General features: G+C 40.4%; 1 protein-coding gene across 12 annotated transcripts in view; it reads right to left on the bottom strand.

Moving 5' to 3' along the window:
* LOC105464131 (signal induced proliferation associated 1 like 2) overlaps positions 1–19,223 on the bottom strand; it is a 235,726-nt gene that overhangs the window by 45,229 nt on the left and 171,274 nt on the right. For 11 of the 12 annotated variants that reach the window (XM_071074238.1, XM_071074232.1, XM_071074226.1 and 8 more), the window contains 3 exons: positions 17,496–17,770; positions 2,871–3,128; positions 929–1,012 (listed from right to left, as the gene is read on the bottom strand). In XM_071074238.1, coding sequence (XP_070930339.1) covers positions 929–1,012; positions 2,871–3,128; positions 17,496–17,770 — 617 coding nt within the window. The remainder of the gene's footprint in view (positions 1–928; positions 1,013–2,870; positions 3,129–17,495; positions 17,771–19,223) is intronic. The other variant, XM_071074239.1, reaches the window with a different exon arrangement.

Genomic DNA, 19,223 nt, shown 5'->3' with positions numbered 1-19,223 from the left:
AATAAGTAGAAGAAAACTTATTCACATTACAAAGTGATCCTTATTTACAGAATTCTGGCTGAAGACCTTGATTTACAGAAAAAGCCCAAAAAGGTTTTACTGTTTATACAAAAAAGAAAACCAAAAAAGCCAACATCAAAACCTCTCTTCTCTTAAAATGCAATGTAATTTAGAAAGTTGCTTGACATACAACTTTTAAGAACTCCATCATCTAAGGGAAGGAACACACATAACTCAGACTACACATGTAGAGAGATTTCTGCGTGCACCTGCGGGTGCAGTGATGTAAGCTCTGCTCCTCAGAGCGGAGTCCTTCCCACTGACCAGCCACTGTCTCCTCTCAATCAGTGTGACCAGATCCTAACTCCAACCCAAAGCAGCACCAAGTCACAGTGGCCCCGGCAGACCTGGCGCTCCTCAGGGGTGCACCCTGGCGCCACGCTCTCTCTTCTCTTCCCAGAGGTGGTGGGATTGGTCCATTCGGTGTCTTTGTTCACGGAAGTCCTCAGGCTTTGCCTGAGCTGCTGGCTCCTGGGGACTGCATGGATACTACAAAGGGCAGCTCTCAGCTAGGTGTGCTGGGGCAAAAAAACCAAATGCTAAACCCACTTCTCTGATTTTGAGCGGCATTGCCTCATCAGCAATTTAAGTCAGGGGGCAATTAAGCCCTCACATCCTTAATTTTCATGTTCTGAAAACCTTTCCTCATCAAAAACGAAAAAAGCAGGCTGAGAACTAGACAAGTGAGCACTACCTATATAGAAGCAATGAGCTTTCCAACCTGGACAAGTCGCTTATTAAAAGCATGTCTGGCATTATTATATTCCCCAAATGGCGCCAGGTACAGCAGGCACACAGTAAACGCTTTTGAATGAGTCACGGAAACAGGTTCTTCCCAGTGGATAACTAAGGTAAAAATGAGTGGTACCCGTCGTAGCCCACGTGTGGTCTCCAGGGTCCGCTCCCGCCGGGTCCAGGGTCGCTGGAGGATGACTGGTTGCTGGGCGAGCTTCTGAAAGGTTGAGCACAGTCATTAACACGGCACTGAACTATCTGCCAAGCCCCTTGACCTGGCCTGTTTTGTTTCACAAATAAATTTGCTTTGGGAATGACAAGGAGAAGGAAGAAAAACATATTGCCATGTGAAACAGAATAAATCATGGAAAAATAAACTAAGAATCGGTGATGCCGGGGGATATCAGGTGGTTTATGATTGGCAATTTGTCCTAGGAAAGAGGTATGACAGGACAAGCCTTCACTGTTTAAAGATTTAAAGCACAGATAATGATTCCGTCCCAGAGAAATACAGAAGAACAGCAATACAATTCCCGAGAATACAGAATTATGAAAACATTACTAATTCTTATTATGTGAAATTTAAAACAAGTCACGTTTTAGTTCTATACTTAAAACTTATGCAAAAAGAAAAACCTAAATTTGGCAAAACCATTTATTTTCACACATCTCTTGAATGTAATCCTATTTATCTTTTTTTCAGACATGCAAAAATGAAAAATACTCATGAAAACTCACTTGATGAAACGTGCTTGCCAAGTTTCCCTTTTGCTACTAGAATACTTCTGGTTTTTTCCTATAATTTACTTAAATTAGAATTATTTACTTTTACTTTAAGTAAATTTTAATTTAATATAATTTAAACTATGATTATTTAAATTTACTTAAATAAGGGAGGTTCTGCAGACCCCCTTCCTTCTACATGTTGCCCCTTTTACCAGCGCTATCTATGTATATTTCTTTGAATATGGGAAAGTTATAAACTCAGCAGACTTTTGAGTTAGGAGACACAGAACCAAGATGATTGAATGTTAAATTAAATTAACACCTCCCCTGCATTCACTCTGGAAAGAATAAAAATTGGAGAAGGGAGAGGATGACCACAAGTTTTATCAATTAATTCTGGTTAATATTTATATAAGCTTTTCAATTAATTCTGGTTAATATATGTAAACTTACTAAGTGCAAGGCCCAGTTCTAAGCATTTTACATACATTGACCCACTCAGTTCTCCAAACTTCCTCATGTGGTTCATCAGATGAAGAAACTGAAGGTTCAGAGAGGATGAGCACCAGGCCCATGGTTACAGTACATCAAGTAAGTTAGAGCTGTGATTCCAGCCTGGCTCCCAGGCCGTGGTCTATCAGACCAGAGCCTGACATGTCATAATTGAGAAAACTCATGGCATTACTGTGGCCTATATGTTACATAAAAGTTAGAATAAAAGGAGTAGGAATTAACAACAATAAGAAATTTATTATTTTGCTTTGTTAAAATGATCTATGCAAATTCGGCATCGGAAAACCCTCACCAGCTTCTAATGGTATTGGATTTAACTTTTAAACAAGTGTATGCATTCTTTCTTTGAAAAAATCATTTTAAACTCAACTCACTTTGCTTAAAAGGAGAAGAGCAGAGAGGAAGTCCTAATGAGCTTGGAACCTCTTAAAGTATTACTCACATTATGATGATATTTAAGCACTGATTGTTCAGTTTTGTTTTATTTATGCTCAAACCTGTTCACACTTTTCTAGAGGCTCCAGCAGAATAGTTTCTGGGGTACCTTTCCCATCTTGGAGAAGAGAGCCAGTGGACATGGAGGAAGGCTACGAGATGAAGAGGAAAAATTGTGGCCCTGGTGGGCAGAACCTGCATTTTACTAGCACCATCTCGGGGCCAGGAGAGTGCCTGACCCCAGGCGCCACTGTGTCTGGGGCCTGCCCTGCTACCTTGCTTGCCAACTTGTTGTGAACAAGCTAACTCAGAAGTGATTACGAAAAACCCTCCCTACAATGTCAAGTTCTCACCCCAGTGATTTACAAGGGCCACCCTTGAGGAAACGGAACCAGCATTACCTCGTGCCATCGGGCAGCTTCCGGTCGAAGGAGGTGCTTCGAGGAATGGCGGCCTGGGCCTGCTGGAGCAGCTGTTGGCATGGCAGCCGGTCGGGCGTGCCGGGGATGGGGGAAGCTCTAGAGAGGGGCTGCAGGGCAGGAGTGGGCACCCGGTGCCACGTGGTGTTCCTCCTGAAGGGGGTTTTATACTCGCAGGGGGTGCCCTCGCTGTCGAGTTTATATTCCACCATGGGGATCCGGCAGAGCTCTGAACACCCTCTGTTGGGCCAAGAAGAGATGGTGAGAAGGGAAGCTCGCAGCTGAGCCGTCAGCATGGCTTACTCACAGCTGGGCCCATCAACACACATCACGTGGTGTGTGCCTCTCCCAGCTCCAAGTCAATGATGCAGAGCGATCCACCCTTAGGAGCATCTCACCTATAATAAAACCACATTCCCACACTATTCAATTCCTCTTCTGCCAGCAATGACTGCGTCTAGAAATTAAAAAGGCTGTTTGTGGCTTTTTTCCTGGCTGCTGTGCAGCCACACACATCATCTATGCTGGTAACCTGCTAATACAGCTGTATGGTTACTAAAATGTTCAACTACCAGAGCGTAAGGAGCTGCTGTCCCAAGACCCCCAATACACAACCAAAAAAAATTAACACCTGGCACAGCAGAGGCCTCCAAGACTTGTAGGTTAAATATTTTAAATATATTTCTGGAGATAGCAAGTACTATCTCTGGTAATTAGAAATCGAAAGTCCAGAGACATTAAACACCTTGTTCACAGTTACTCAGCAGGACCAAGACTGGGCCTCTGGTCCTCACATTCACTCCCAGAGACCGTAAAAATAAGACCCTCTAAGCAAATGTTCGTCACTTTTAGGGATGATGGAAATATCCATTATCTTGCTTGTGGTGACTATTTCACGCATGGGCCCAAACTCATCAAAATGTATGCTTTGTATACATGCAGTTCATTATGCATCAACCACACCTCAATAAAGTTGTAGAAAAAATCTTATTAAATAGAAAGAGAAAAGCTTCCTTTTGTCTGATGCTTTATTCTTCAAGAAAGTCTTTGGTTAAATGCAGCATAACCAGTCTTAGTGACCAAAAGAACTAGGCCATGTCTGTGTTCAACATATGGGAGTTGGTGGATTCTAAGGTTTCTCTATCTTTCTCTGGCTGTAGTTCCTCCTTATTACAAACTTTGTATGAGATTTATCTTCCTGAAAACTTCAATGTCTCCTTAATGTCTTTCAGGCACACTATGTACCTAGCACTGTCTTGCCCCCAGTCCCTCCACAGTCACATTGCCCACACAGCAGACACCAGAGGTGGCTCAGAGAGCCACTCAGAGTCCTCTGAGCACCGGAAATGGGCTTGTGTTTGGAGGAACACAGCGGTTTCATTTTCATTCATTTAACTTTAAAAACTGATACTCTGATTCATTTTTTAAGTGTTTAGAATAACTTGGGTATGTGAATCTATGTTTTCAACTTTAAATTTTATGAAATATAAACAACAAGTACTCAGGATAAAATTTAGCATCTGATTTGAGATATGCTGTAAGTATGAAATGTACTCCAAATTTCAAAGACATAATACATAAAATAATGTAAACTAATAATCGTTTAATATTTTTTGGATGTTGAGATGATAGTATTTTGAAGATACAAGGTTAAAATATATTACTAAAAATAATTTCACCTGTTTCTTTTTACTTAATATGGCTACTGGAAAATCCAGATAAAATCTTTCTATTTGACAGCCCCCTGTAGAGGAACCTGGCCTGCCACAGCTCTCTGCATGTTGTCTATCTACCCCCAGCTGGCTGATCTGTTCCAGCCATGCCTCCTGGCAATCATATCTCCCAGTTTGACCCAAATCTCAACTCAGATCTTGCCTTCTCCATAAGATTTGCTGATTGTGCTGCAGAGTGCAAAGGATGGTAAGCCATGGTACAATTTGAAAAAGGTGTGTGCTCTGCACAGATGTCCCGAGAGATACAGGCCCCTGTGCAGAGAATGGCTGAACTTCGGCGGTCCCTCACCACTGCAGGAAGGCACCTTTCTGACACAAGCCATGCAAGTGCGTGCAATAACCCCGTTCTTGGCTATGGGGGCCTTGTCTATTTTTAACCAGGATGGATCAGTATGATCCAATATGGTTTTGGCTCTGGCTAGTAGATGGATATTGCTGTCAGGCATTTCATACATAAATTCTGTCTTTCCAGGTAATTAGCAAACTTCTAGGACAGAACTGATCATATCTTTAACTAATATGCATGTGTGGAATCAAGAACATTGAACATGGGTGATAAATAAGCTTTAACAGATTAAAAATACTTCTTTTATATAACCTGAGCAGATATTTTAAATTATAGTTATATTAACATAATCAGGAATCAGAGTTACAAATCACTTTCTAATTGAGTCTGACAGAAGTGAAAAGCATATTTAGTAAAAGCTATCACAACTCAGGGAAAACCTGAGTGTCCACTATGTGAAAGTCAGGTGTGGCTTTGAGTTACCATGGTTACTCTCTTAAACAGGCATCACAGCTTCCTAAAAGGTCACCTGCTAGACAGCTTTCCCATATGCTCAGTGATTAGTCAGGTACTTAAGACTCTTTAGCCTAAAATATATGATTTAAGTCAGCTATCCCTAAGGTTCCTACCAACTGCACAGTACAAGGCAGTACTGTTAACTTGACCAAAGTCAGCCCGCAAAGCTAATTGGTGCAGTTTGGCAAGGACATGGGAAGACTAGATAAGTCTCAACTTTGAGTGCCGGGCAAATCATTCCAATTTACCCTGTTGGCAAAGCAGTCAGCATCCCAAGCCAGTGCCTCTCCCTAGACATTCCAGAGTCATCAACAACAACAACACTTCCTAATATTTGCCCTTTGAGAAATCTACTAGAACAAGGGATCACTCTGTTAAAAAGCAGAATTCCACTGTCACCATGGTATAGTAAAAATTTCAGCCTTTTCTGAAAATCATCACAACAGAACAAGGAGGACAGGGAGAACGCGAAACAGAAACAACCTCAACTGCCAGCTGAATTTGGAGATCCCTGAGACTCTAATACACAGGATGTAAAGTTGGAGGTGAATGAAGAAAGGTTATGGTTTAGCAGAGCAGAGGAAGGTGTGCAGAGGAAATATCAGTAGGAAGGAAGATCACTCACTGTCCTTGAGAACCCTAAAATGGTGCAGGGATGGGAAGCACCAAGCACTGCAGAAGGCCAAGTGAAAAGGGAGATTTAGGCCTAAAAGTTACTTAGAAAGAAGGAACGGGAGTTCGGCCCTAGGCCCTGAGGTCCACACAGTGCCTGGCCTCGTCAGGCAGTAACCAATCCTCTACCACAGTGGGCAAGAGCAGTGGTTTTTAGAGAACAGAAAAGATGCAGAGTCAAGGGTGTGAGGTGCAGAGAACAGGGATGAAAACGACAAGCCTAAGGCAGAGATGAGACCCAGGGTCACTTCTCCTTCCCCGAAACTCGGCCTCAGAATGCTCACCAGCCCACAGAGATCAAAGACGACGGTTCTCTAGAGAAAAGACAAGCAGATGTAAACCATCCAATCACGCTGCAGTGAAGCTCATGGAGCAACTAGATTGCTGAAGAAGAGGAGGAACTTATGAGAGTTAAAATTAAACATTAAAAAATCCAATAGGACAGTTGGAAGGGAAACTGAGAAATTCTCTCAAACAGTTATGAGAGAGAAAAACTTAAGAAAACTGAAGTTCAATTCAAAAAGTCCAACAGCTACCAGACAGAGCTATCACAAAAGAGGAGAAAAAAAAGGGGGAGAAATTATTAATAGTATATGAACATTTCTAGAACTAAAAGATATGTAAAACTGGATTAAAAGGTCCAGAGATTACCCAGCTCAATGAATAAAAAATGGTCCACATGAAAACACATCATTTGGAATTCAGACTCCTGGGTTAAGGAAGTAAGCCTATGGTTCTGGGGACGGGGTGGGTGGGAGCCTAAGTGTCTAAGGACCTGGGCGTGGAATAGTTCCATTCTTCTCAAGAACAATACTAGAAGGTACAAAATATAACAAAGGAAATGCTTGTAAAATTCTGGGTGAAAGTGATTTCTAACTTGTCAAATCCATAATGCTTGGAGCTTGGGACAGAGAAAGAGAAAAAAATAAAAAACAACATCCTAACTTTTGACTTGGGAAACCAGATTGATGGTAGCGCTATCCTTTGATGGTAGTGTTAATAGAGAAGAGTGGACTGAATACGCCCTCCTAAAGAAATCTTACACCTGTTTATAGAACATGAGATAGTGATTTCTCTGTGCATCAGTAAACGTTAGTTCTTATCCTTTATTTTAACTCTGTTTCCCTTCCCGAAAGTAAATTAAGTTACTCTGGATTTACTGTGTTTAATAGTTACATTATTGGTCAAACTGAGTAAATGCGAATTACATTGGGTTGCATTATTTTCTCATAAAATGCCAAGGCTCTACAAGTTTTGTTCATGGATGTACATGGTTTCCAAGCGTTTTCTGTTTATTCAGACACCACATCCCTAGGGCTACTGATTCATCCCCACAGCCAAAGACCTAATCAGAAATCAAAGGTAAGATATGACAGTAGATAATAAAACATCAAGAAAACCTACTCTTGTCTTCCACTCAAACCGATGCTCTAAGGATCACTGGATGTTCAGGTGAACACCAGGCTTTGGTGTCTCACAGGTTCCAGCTACCTGAGTAGTGCGCATCAGGAACTGTAACTGACTACCATCGAAGTTAAAGATCCTGGAGTTATGTGTTGAGTGAAAGGAATGTGAACCTTGAATCTTGTGAACCAAAAGGCAACTTTGCATTTCCAGTGCTTGTTTGGCCTTCAAGTTTGTTTGGTATGGGTTTTTAAGAAGAAAAAAGAAAGAGAAGACAGATGGCTGAGTAGTGTGGCCTACTTAATTCATGCCCATAGACTGTAGTCTTTATAAGACACTATAATTTAGCTTGAGGCTTGGAAGGAAACATGTAATATAAATGCATAATCATGACTCATATTTTGAGAGAGTGCTGGCAAAAATCTGTGCAATCCATTAAGTTGAAGAGAGAATCTGGGTGGAATGATTTTATCTCCAACCTTGTGCGGAAAGTCATATAGGAAAGGTCTTTTAAAATAATAAGAACTGGCATCCTTTTGCCCTAATAAAATTTAGCTATTCTCAAAAGAATGGTTTTATTTTAAAATCAAAACCAATTTTGTTATTATGTGACACTTTTACAGCAACTACTCTTGTGAACTAGCTTTTGCTTTGTTTACTTCTATGACTAAGATGCCAAATTAGTACTACTGATATAAGTGATCATCAAACCTAGTCAAACTCAGTTCTGTTCCATATGTATGAGAAATTCCTTAAAGGATGCATACGGAAAATTCAACCAATGTTTAGGGAAATGGGAAAAGGCATAAAAGAAGAACGACAAATGAGCCTGGAGAGGTCCTTGTGCTGCAGAGCCCATCAGAAATGGATCTGCGTCCCCCTTGGCACGCATCCTCTCTCCCTCTTGAGGGGTTTTAGCACAGGACACCAGGCACGACACCCCGGCTCATCTGGAGTGTCAAACTCGGGGCTGTTATGGATGGGGCACACGGCAAATATTTCCATGAGTTAAATAAAGGCTAACTGAAACCCCAACAGACCAAATGCCCAAAGACCTAGCACAAAAAGACATTTCTTAAAAAAGCAAGCTGCTCAACCTGTGTGTAACTGCAACATTCTTAAAGAAAAGACTTTGCTTTCCTGCTACAGTAGAAAAATTCAGACCTCATTGATACACACGCTTGGCTTCCTCTCGACATACCAAATCAAGTCAAAAGATGGAAATTGCATTTCTAGCTTCTGGCACATGCCTTACAGTTTGCTTGCCAATAGGAGATACTAAAAAACCTCAAGATAAGGCTGTGGGATCACTTTTATGTATGCATATTGATTTCCTCTTTGCTTCATAACAAATGTACACATCATCGACTTATGCTCCTAATTACCACGCTACGCAGGGATCAATACAAACTCAGCTTCAGGGTTAAAAATAAGTGCAATTTTTCACGTTTCTTCTCTAGCCAATAACTTTTCTGAGTCTATTCTCTCTTCTCACTCAAAAACATATGCTGGAAGGCAAAACATTCTGTAGACCAAGAAGGTCATTGAAAATGTGCTAGTTAGTTAAAAATGTGGCATTCTCAAACTGTAAGAATAACAGGTAATTCCATTAGATGGCATCCTCAGAGGATCTTATATTTTACTCGTCTATTCTAAAAACAGTACTACTTGTCCTTCTGAACTCACGATCATGGACTTCCTGGGATGGCTTAATCCTGTAAAAGGGACACTCATTAACTTATTCATATTCATACTCATGGGCTTTCTCTCCTGCTTCCTGACGCCTAAAGCTAAACTTTCCACCAGAAGACTTCTTGGTTACAGCTGCCACCACTTCCTGGCTTCCTGAACATGATCAGCAAAGAGGGGGTGTCCAATCTTGCTCACAGTTAACAGATACCACAGTCACTGCCAAGTACTGTAGTGTATGGACCCCACAACTTCAGAGGCACCCAGGAAGGCCCCCAAGATGGCATCCACCCACCCAGGCTCATTCCTTTTCAATGACACTTTGAGTTTCTCGGAAGAACCTTCCATTTACCATCAATAATTTGGAGACGGGAAGGTAGAATCCCTGCTGGCCAGGGTATGGACTTGGTTCTAAATCAAGGCTTCAAACTCTGCAGGCTGACCGTCAAGACCACCACTGTTTGAGTCCAGTCAAGCCATACAGTTTTTTCCATTTGTTCCCAACAGGAACCGTAGACACCAAACTGTCTCCATTAAAGACAGAGTTTGAGCTCTAGGCTCAAAACCCAGACATGACTATGTGTAGCTTAGAAATGTGATAACCTCTTAGACTCTCCTCTTGAAAATAGAATAGTAACAGCAGAGGGTGCAACAAGATTAAATTACACAAAATATGTAAACTTCCTCAAGTGACAGCTTCAAAAGAAAGAAGTTCATTACAAATAGACATTATTACTTTCTGTTTCTCCAAAAACATTAAACTGCAAAAGGCACATACAATTTTATGAAAGTTCTAGATAATAGATGTTTATAGAGTTCTGGAATTTTAAAGTTTAACTTTCAAATTGAAAAAATCTTTAGAGCTGTAAAATTCCCTTCATCTACATTCATCTGTAGAACAATATATCATTATCCTATTACTTTATTCTTTTCATCTTACATAAAAGTAGGACACATGACTTCGTATTACGCTACTTCGAAACTAAGAAAGGGGAAGAGTCCTAAGGGAATGATGAGTAGCAAAACAAAACCAAAAAACCTAGAAAACCGAGGAAGTTCAAAGGGAAAAATGTATATTCTTATCAAAAAAAGAGAGGGCAGTTGAACAGTACCAGGTACCATAGACTGTGCAGCCACAGCTTCATCTAATCTCATGACTGGAACTTGCATTTACTGGACTCTGAAATTCCCTATTGGTTTTACTTTACTTGGCTGCATCACAGAGAACCTTTAAGTGAATCCAGTGATCTAAGGAAAAGCCTTACAAAGTACTGCAATGCTATCCTTTAATTCCAATCCACCACCTTAGCATGTGTAGCACTTTATAGTATTCCACATACATCATTTGACTTTCACAAAAATTTGTGAGGTACAAAGAAAATTTACGTTTTTCAGAAGAAGGGCTACAGAGGTTGGAAAGATGATACAGTTAATCAGAGATAGGGTTCACAAAGGAACTCAGGTCTTCTGACTCTAAGTTCAGGACTCTTCCTAAAACACATGGCTTTTTTTTTTTTTTTTTTTTAAAAGAAAACCATCAAAGAACAGTTAATGCAGCCTACACCATGTCATATTTTTCAGTAGGTGCTAAAAGAATCTTTGGAAACAAAAGCCGATCCTCTAAAACAAATTAAATGTTTTTTAAATATTATGCATTTTGTAAAAGAATTCTTTTATAGCCCTAGGGATTAAAGTAATCACTGATATTTTAATCATTTTAATGTCTGTTTTGCTAATAGCCTGCTAATAGCTGAAAGACTCCAAATTATCCAACCAGGTGATAGGGGTAATTGATGCTCATTCACTTGAATCACAAACTCTTTCTGGTACATAAAAAATCAAAGGCTTCCAACAGGGAGATAACCACATAGTATAACTTACTGTAAAGGTTAGGGCAGTGTCATCCATGAAATAGGCACTAAATGAAATCGTAATTTGCTTTTCAACAAACTCCTTAATTTACAGAGAGAAACAGAGAGATACCCAGAATAGGTAGAAAGAGAGACATCTGGACCATAATCACACTTGACCAAGCCCTCTTATAAAGGTCCGGAATCGAAAAGGTGTCGTATGAAATAGGAAGTGAGGCTATCTGGCACTGACTAATTCATCAGCTTCCTTCCATCCTTCTCCTCCCTCACGAGAAGCAGACACAGGGGCAGATGGTGTCTTTGTATCTCCAGTACCTGTCAGAGCACTGGACAGAAGCTCAGCACGTTCTTACCAAAATCAACTGCTTTGTTTCTTAGAAAGCTTAAGAGCAGGAACAACACTGCACTGTAATACTTCAAAAGTATACAGAGAAGATTCTCATAGCTAGCTACCTGATGCCTGATTTCTGAAGAATGTATTTCTATGGGGGAGAACATCCAATGGCCGTCCACTATGGTAGCCACGGTGTAACCTGTCAAGCATGAGATGGTTACTGGTCTAACACAATGCTCATGCTTTACCACCACCCTACGCATTCCTCTTACTGTGATGGTAATATCTCAGCATTCAAAATGAAAAAACACGGGGGCACTAAAGTGTAGATTATTAATTGGAGAGGGTGACAGCGTTTTCTACACTACTTTGAGACATTTATTATTAAGTAGTAAGTTGTTGCTATAGTTTGAGAAAAATCACTTTTAAATAGCTAAAATATGAATAAGTCTTATGGCATTTTAGAAAGCCTGAAAGACAAAAAGGAGTCCTTGAAAGTCAGATTACATCTGTCCTATCGTTTTAAAAGCCCTAGTGCTCAGCACTGCTCCTGGCACAAGCTAGTTAAGAGTGAGTGAGTGAATGAGTGAATGAATGAATGAATGAGTGAATGAGTGAATGCAAGGCAATCGACCTTCAATTCTATAATCCTGTGTTCTTACTTTAGGGAGTGAGAGAACAATCTGAACGTTATATTGGAGGAACTGGCCAGAGGACTCAGAATAGGGACTGTACTTTAGGTTACCTTTGTTCTGTATTGTTTTCACATTTCACATCAAAATTCATTCCTGGAGGGTCCATAAGACAATACCAGACATAACTGATTTTTATTACCCATACAAATAAGTTGGAACTCTAATACAAAAGCTCACGTGAGACACATGCACGCACATGTTCTCTGCAGCACTGTAACAACAAAGACATGGAATCCACCTAGATGTTCAACAGTGGTCTGGATAAAGAAAATGTGGTGCATATACACCATGGAATACTACACAGCCACAAAAAAGAATTGAAACCATGTCTTTTGCTGCAACACGGGTGGAGCTGGAGGCCATTATCCTAAGCAAATTAACATGGGAACAGAAAACCAAATGCTGCCATGTTCTTGCTCACAAGCGGGAGTTAAACATTGAGCACACATGGACACAAAGAAAGGAACAATAGACACTGGGGCCTACTTGAGGGTGAAGGGTGAGAGAAGGGTGGGGATGGAAAAATTACCTGCTGGGAACTTTGCTGATTACCTGGGTGACAAAATTATCTGTACACCCAACCCCCACAACATGTAATTTACCCATGTAACACACCTGCACATGTACCCCTTGAACCTAAAAGCTGGAAAGAAAAAAAGTTTGCTTTGTAATGAATAATAAATGGAATAAAGCATGGAAATTTTTTTTTTTAAAAAGCAAGCTCACTTGAGTCCAGATTTCAGGCCACCATTTATTTTATATAGGTATGTGTGTAGATATATATACAAAAATAAAAACTGTTAAACTGACAAAATTGAGTTTTCCTTCTATTTCCATATTCTCCTCTCTGCATACTTCAGGGGGTTGAATGATCAGGCAACAGACAGCAAAACAGGAGATGAGGACATAAAGTTTTAATTTTATAGAATGATGAGAGAATAATAATTTAGACTCATGATAACATGAGAAAATTTCCACTGTTTTGCATTATATAGAAAAATGCCTTGGATAGTATATCAACAAAGTATGAAAAAATTCACACAAAACAGATGCACTGTAGCAAGGAATTTCATTTCCATATTTATTGGACATATTTACTAAATTCACTCATATTATATAACAACTCATGCATAATTCTGATGAGTTGTTACTTCCTTTATATCTGCCTTTTAGGCTGATATGCTTTCCTTCAAATGACACTGATAGAATGTCAGTCACCTTTGAAGGCCAGAGGCTGGGCCATACCAGTGGCTGTAAATTATCCCTTGCAAAAACAAGAAAGATCTTAATTAAGCATTTCTGGCCCGAGCAACTCTTCATCTTTGCCACAGAGACTGTCTGCTTGAGAAACACCGTGGTTCCCCTTTCAAACCTCATTTCCATTTGAAGAGTGCTATTCCCAAACTGCTTCTTGCCACTCATTCCCACTGTATATGAATTCACTCCAGGATCCAATCCCAGCACGAGATCAGTTAATAAGTGTCCCTCAAGGGGGATTCTCCCTGCTCAGCATTCCCTGCAAATCCACAAGGAAAACTAAAAATGGCTCTGACTTCCTTTCAAGCTGAGGGACAAGCTAGACTGTCACCTCCCTTAGGCTTGCAAAGGGGACTTCAAGACACAGGTGGCTTTAGATTGAACATAAATACTTTTCTGGGAATTCAAAACGCAGGTGGCTTTGGATTCAACATATTAATAAACACTTTTCCTACTAAAGACTGCATTTAATCCAGCAGCTTCTGAGTCAAAACCAAACACCTTTTGACCTGAGGCCAAGAGATACTGTCTATTAAATGACAGGCCGCTCATGCTGCCTACAGGAGCAGCTGGGCTCCCATGTCAAATGATGTCCTCAGTGATATCCTGGTAGGAAAAAAATGGGAGTTGATAAATGGTAAAAATGAACCGAAGCATTTTTCACAACACTTATGAGACTAAAATATCTCGTAATTCCTTAATTTGGCCATTTTTGCAGTCTTCATAGTGTTTATGTTAAAAACTACTTTAAAAAATGTATATGTATATATACACACATACACACAGAAACACATACATGCATATACGTGTCCATTTAAATAATATTCCTCCTCCCTGACAAGCACTAAGAGCCAGTTTGAGAAAGATGGAGGTCATTTTCCATGCTGCAAGTCAAATGTATAGCTTTAGCTTCAGGCACATCCCGGTATGTGTTACTATACGGTTAAAGGTACTAAAGGTTGTTTGGTTTAAAGGGTTTGTATTTTAAATTTTAAAATGAGTGAAGTGCTACCCATTTCCCCTTAGTCCCTCCTCTACAGTTTCTTAACAAATCTAATAATGCAGAAGGCTAAACGTGCTGAGTGCAAGGGTGAAACTGAAAATGACATTTCATACTTACGCTTGCGGTCAAAAGCAAAGGGCTGGTATTGCAAGGGTGGTGTCTGGTTATGAGAGGTTGTCTGACAACAGCAAGTACTTTTATCAGGGCACCCAGACAGTTGCAGGCAGAAAACAAATCAAAACTAACAAAAATATGGATTTAAAAATTTACAAATTCAGATTCACAGAAAACTGGAAAACTGAATTGAAAGAGTTTTAAATGATACAGGCTAGGCTTAAAGCCTTCACGACTTGCAGTAATGTGGATGATGGGTGTGCCAATTTTGGAACGTTGCTGCTAGGCAAATAGCTAATTCTAATCCTTCTGGCTAAGGTTAAAAGACAGTTATTACAGATTAATTGGGGAAAAAAAAAAACCCTGTATGTTTAGGGAATGACATTAATGAGACTCCTAGGAAGCAAGGGCAAAATCTTTAAATAAATATCTTGCCTAGTTCCAATAAGAGAATTTGCATTTAAAACAAAGAATTAATTATGTATAGACCAAGGCAGATAACTGACTCCTTAGAGGAAAAACATGTCCTTGGATAAAAAGATAACAGCTGCTGGAACTTTCAAATTGTAGTTTTTGTTTGTTTTAGCTGAAAAACAATTCAATATTTCGTAGAAAATTCTATTCTCCTAAATTATATTTCTAAATACCAAATATAACGACAACTTTACCATTTTTATTAAACAGATCTCTTGAAAGCTTTAAAAATTTCTTACTAACAGTAGACTAAAACTAAAAATAGGCAAGAAATGTTATTTTCTAACCCAAAGGAAGCTCATGGTAACATTTTTGTCCAATTCTAGAGTAATCGGCCGCTAGGACAGATAAAAGATACAAAGGCAGATAAAAGACTGATTCTTATCATAAGCATTAAAAATCTATTTTTCTACTAAGGAAGACAGAAATCTTTACTGTATGAAAAAATTTCTAACAAATGCTGGAAAATTTACTATAAAAGATTTTTACATATATAGTACTTTAGCTTTTAAGGTCTAAAGGATTTGCCTTTTGCTATTTCTAAGACCCATTTTTAATAAATTAATTTTTTATTTTCTTTGGACTCATAGTAGTACATGTGATTCATGGGACTCTCGAAAAACAGATAGATTCAACCAGGCAGAATCAGGCAAGGCAATAAGAAACACCTTCACATGGGACTGATACTCTACAGAGAAATCTTAGTTTCTTAAATCCTTATTTTATAAACATACTGGGCAAACACAGGAAACAAGGTCACAGAAAGTGAGGCTGGAGGCAAATGGTAAGATAACTAATAGAGAAAGATTTTTGCAAGATTTTGCACATTAACCATAGAGGAAGACAGTGTAAGCAACTTTTTTTCCTAAAAGGAGATCATGGTTTAGCTGATCTATCCAATACGGCAGCCAATAGCAACACGTGGCCAATGAAATATAAATTAATTAAAAGGAAAATTTCGTTTCCTAAGTTGCACTATAGTTCATGTACGTAATAGCCACTTGTGGTTTGTGGCTACTGCTCTGAACAGTACAGACACAGAAGTAGAAGTGCAAATGGAGAGTGCTGGCTTAAAGGATGAAGAAAGGAGATAGAGAAAGGAGAGAGCATGACCTAGGTTAATAAGTCCAGAAAGTAGACCCAACAAGCCTACTATCTTTGGATAATAAGAATTTCTTTTTTAATATGAAAGAAATTAAAATGAATATGCTAAAGTTTTATTTATTATTATTTGAGATGCAGTCTCACTCTGTCACTCATGCTGGAGTACAGGGGCACGATCTCAGCTCACCGTAGCCTTGACCTCCCAGGCTCAAGGGATCCTCCTACCTTCCCCTCCTGAGTAGCTGGGACTATAGATGCACATCACTGCACCTGGCTAATTTTTGTATTTTCTGAAGAGATGGGGTTTTGCCATGTTGCCCAGGCTGGTCTCAAACTCCTGGGCCCAAGCGATCTGCCCACCTTGACCTCCCAAAGTGCTGGGATTACAGGTGTGAGCCATAGGGCCCAGCCTAAAGTTTTATTTTTTTAAATTAAATGTGTGGAGTAATTACGCTAAAAGGTTCTAAGTGCTTTACATACATTATTTTATTTCATCTTCATTGAAATCGTCGGAGGTAGGCAATATAATCATCCCATCTTATAGAGAGTAAGTGAGACTTAGAGAGTGTGTGAGTTGCCCCAGGCCACAGAGCAAATTCCTGGATTCCAAGCATACTTAGTCTCTCACAAGCCAGAGCTCTTAAGGCTGCCTGTAGGAACTCCATTTGGGAATGAAGACAGAGAGAAGGTGCTCTAGATACTACCACCAGTCATGCATTACCACAAGTAGTGGGCCACAGCCTGAATGAATGGCTCCTTCTTAATTAGCATTCTTTTTCCTTTTGGCCTAATATTTTATGTTGGGCATGATTATTTTCTATTAGTAATGGAACAGTATTGCTTTCTAACCCCATTTTTATCCTAGCCCTCCACCTATCTGCCTCTGAACCTTCCAAGTCTAGCCATTCCTTTTCAACTATTTCTCCTGGCAGTTTATGACAACGCCCTGAACCAGTTCAACATCTCTCAAGCTCCAATTGAGAATGGAGTATTCACCACACAGAGTACATGCGCTGTTCCAACATTCTTTCATACCTACAAGTACTGGTTTATTAAATATTTTTTAAATAATCAATGGCTTCATGTTATGGGAGGATATTCTAACTGAATGGTTATTTAATGTGTTCAAGGCTGAGCTGTGATGCAGAATTATTTGCTCTTAGATATAAGTCTGACTGGTCCAGGGGAACCAGGCAGGTGCTCTTCCTGTTAGTTCAGAATAGCTCAGCTTTTATGTAGTCAATGTCCCAATAAATCACTTAGAAAATTACTTTTTATCATTTATTACATATTTTAAAGCTCCTTTTCAATTCCTCGAATGAGAGACATCGCAACAACATTGTACCAAGACGCACTTGACTGCATTTTCTGAGGACCTTGCAGGGGCAGTGAGGACAGCCACCTGCCTCAGAGGCGAAGGAGGAGTGAGCATTACTTGGGCCTGGCACGCCTTACCTTCGGGGGGAGCCGTCGTCGTGGGGCTGGATGATGACCACCTTCACAGTCACAGAAGTGCGGAGCAGGTCGATCATCTGCTCGTGTGTCAGAGTGGCCACGGCGACTTTGCAGATCTCCACGAGGCGGCTCCCTTGGCGAAGGCCAGCCTTCCAGGCAAAGCCAAAAGGTTCCACATCTGCGACAATTCCTTCAAAATTCACATGGAAGCCAAGCTGGCCCAGCCCATTCCTCCTCAGGGTCATTTCCACAGTCTCGCAGCCTCTCGTCACTATCTAAGGGGGAAGGAGACTGTTAGAGATGCCCTTCCTGCCCAAGCTGCCATGGGGCTCTACCAAAGGTGCACGTACGGGCCTTCATGCCAGCCCTCTCCCTTGGGCCCTCACAGCCCAGCCCGTCTCTCTCTGCCTTTTCCTTAAACTGTCCAAGTGACAAGACCAGGACACATTTAAGTTCAGAGCTGATCACAATTAACATTAGCATCAAGTGCAAAGAAAATAATAGAAGCACAACAATGGTTTCATTCTTCATTCTAAGTCAAATCTATTCTTGATACAGGTGTCCCGCTTTCTTAGATGTCACTGACCCAGAGCTTGGGAGCTTCAGATGGACTGAGATAATTCCCCTTTTTCCTTTATTGTGTCAAGTGACTTAGCTTTTAAGCATATAAATCCCATTGTTCTAGATGGATTTTTGCGATGTAAAACGTAAAGATTTTGGAGACCATTACAAGTTTCAGTCAGCAAGCACTAAAAATCATTAGACAATTTAAAGAAAAACACCCCAAAACACTTGAAAGCTAACGCTTAAAAGCCCACTCTGAGGTTCAGGAAGGGCAAACGCAGAAAGTCAGAGCTTTAAGAAAACTCTAAATGTTCTCTACACACCAGCCCTGGGGACATACTGTGGAGGGTTCTGTCCCCTAGGGTCCTTGTCTGTGCTTGCCCGAGTGGTGAGGACCATTCAGATCCACGGCGGGGGCAGGCCAGCCAGACTCCTTGGCCATCTGTTCACAAGACAAGTGTGCAGGATGGTGCTCTGGCAGGCAGCAGAGAGTCCCTCTGGGCCTATGGGCTGCCTCTCCTCCACTGGGCCTGTCTCCTGGGGCTGAGGGCAGCCCCAAGCAGGGGAAGCCCCAGTGTATGTACCTTACTCAAGAGTGAGAGAGAGTCAACAGCAGTCCCACAAAAAGGAACATGAAAGAAGAATGGTGGTTTGCATCCCAATTGGTACATTAAAGCACCACTAATGTAGTCTTCAAAAGCACTCACTGAGCATAGTTTACATGCAATGAAAGAAAAACATGGGCTCATTAAATATCATCTGATGACTATGACATCACCTATCTGTGGGAATTTCAAGTTGGGAGGTATCATACTCCTATCCCCAAAAGCCCAGAGGCAATGTATGAAGTTTCAGTTTAATGAACGTTCTATTTCTATGAAACATGCTCTGAATACACAGATACCTATTTAATAAGACCTATGACAGTAAGTACAGCTGTGGGACTGGGGCTGGTTCATGTATCACCAGTGTCTGATGTTTCCATGGTTACCACAAGTGCACACAATGCCAATCAGCTTTTCCCAGACAGCCATGACAGTTCACGACTCAGCAAAATGCAGAAAGGGGATTGCTGGTTTTAGTTAGTGGTGACGTTTTAGAATATTGACATTTCTAAAGTCATGAACTGAAGTAACTTAAAACTTGAAGAAGTAGTTCTGTAAT

This window comes from Macaca nemestrina, chromosome 1 (genome assembly GCF_043159975.1).
Source record: "Macaca nemestrina isolate mMacNem1 chromosome 1, mMacNem.hap1, whole genome shotgun sequence".
In the NCBI taxonomy this organism is placed as follows: Eukaryota; Metazoa; Chordata; class Mammalia; order Primates; family Cercopithecidae; genus Macaca; species Macaca nemestrina.
This window is presented reverse-complemented; position numbering and strand designations above follow the sequence as displayed.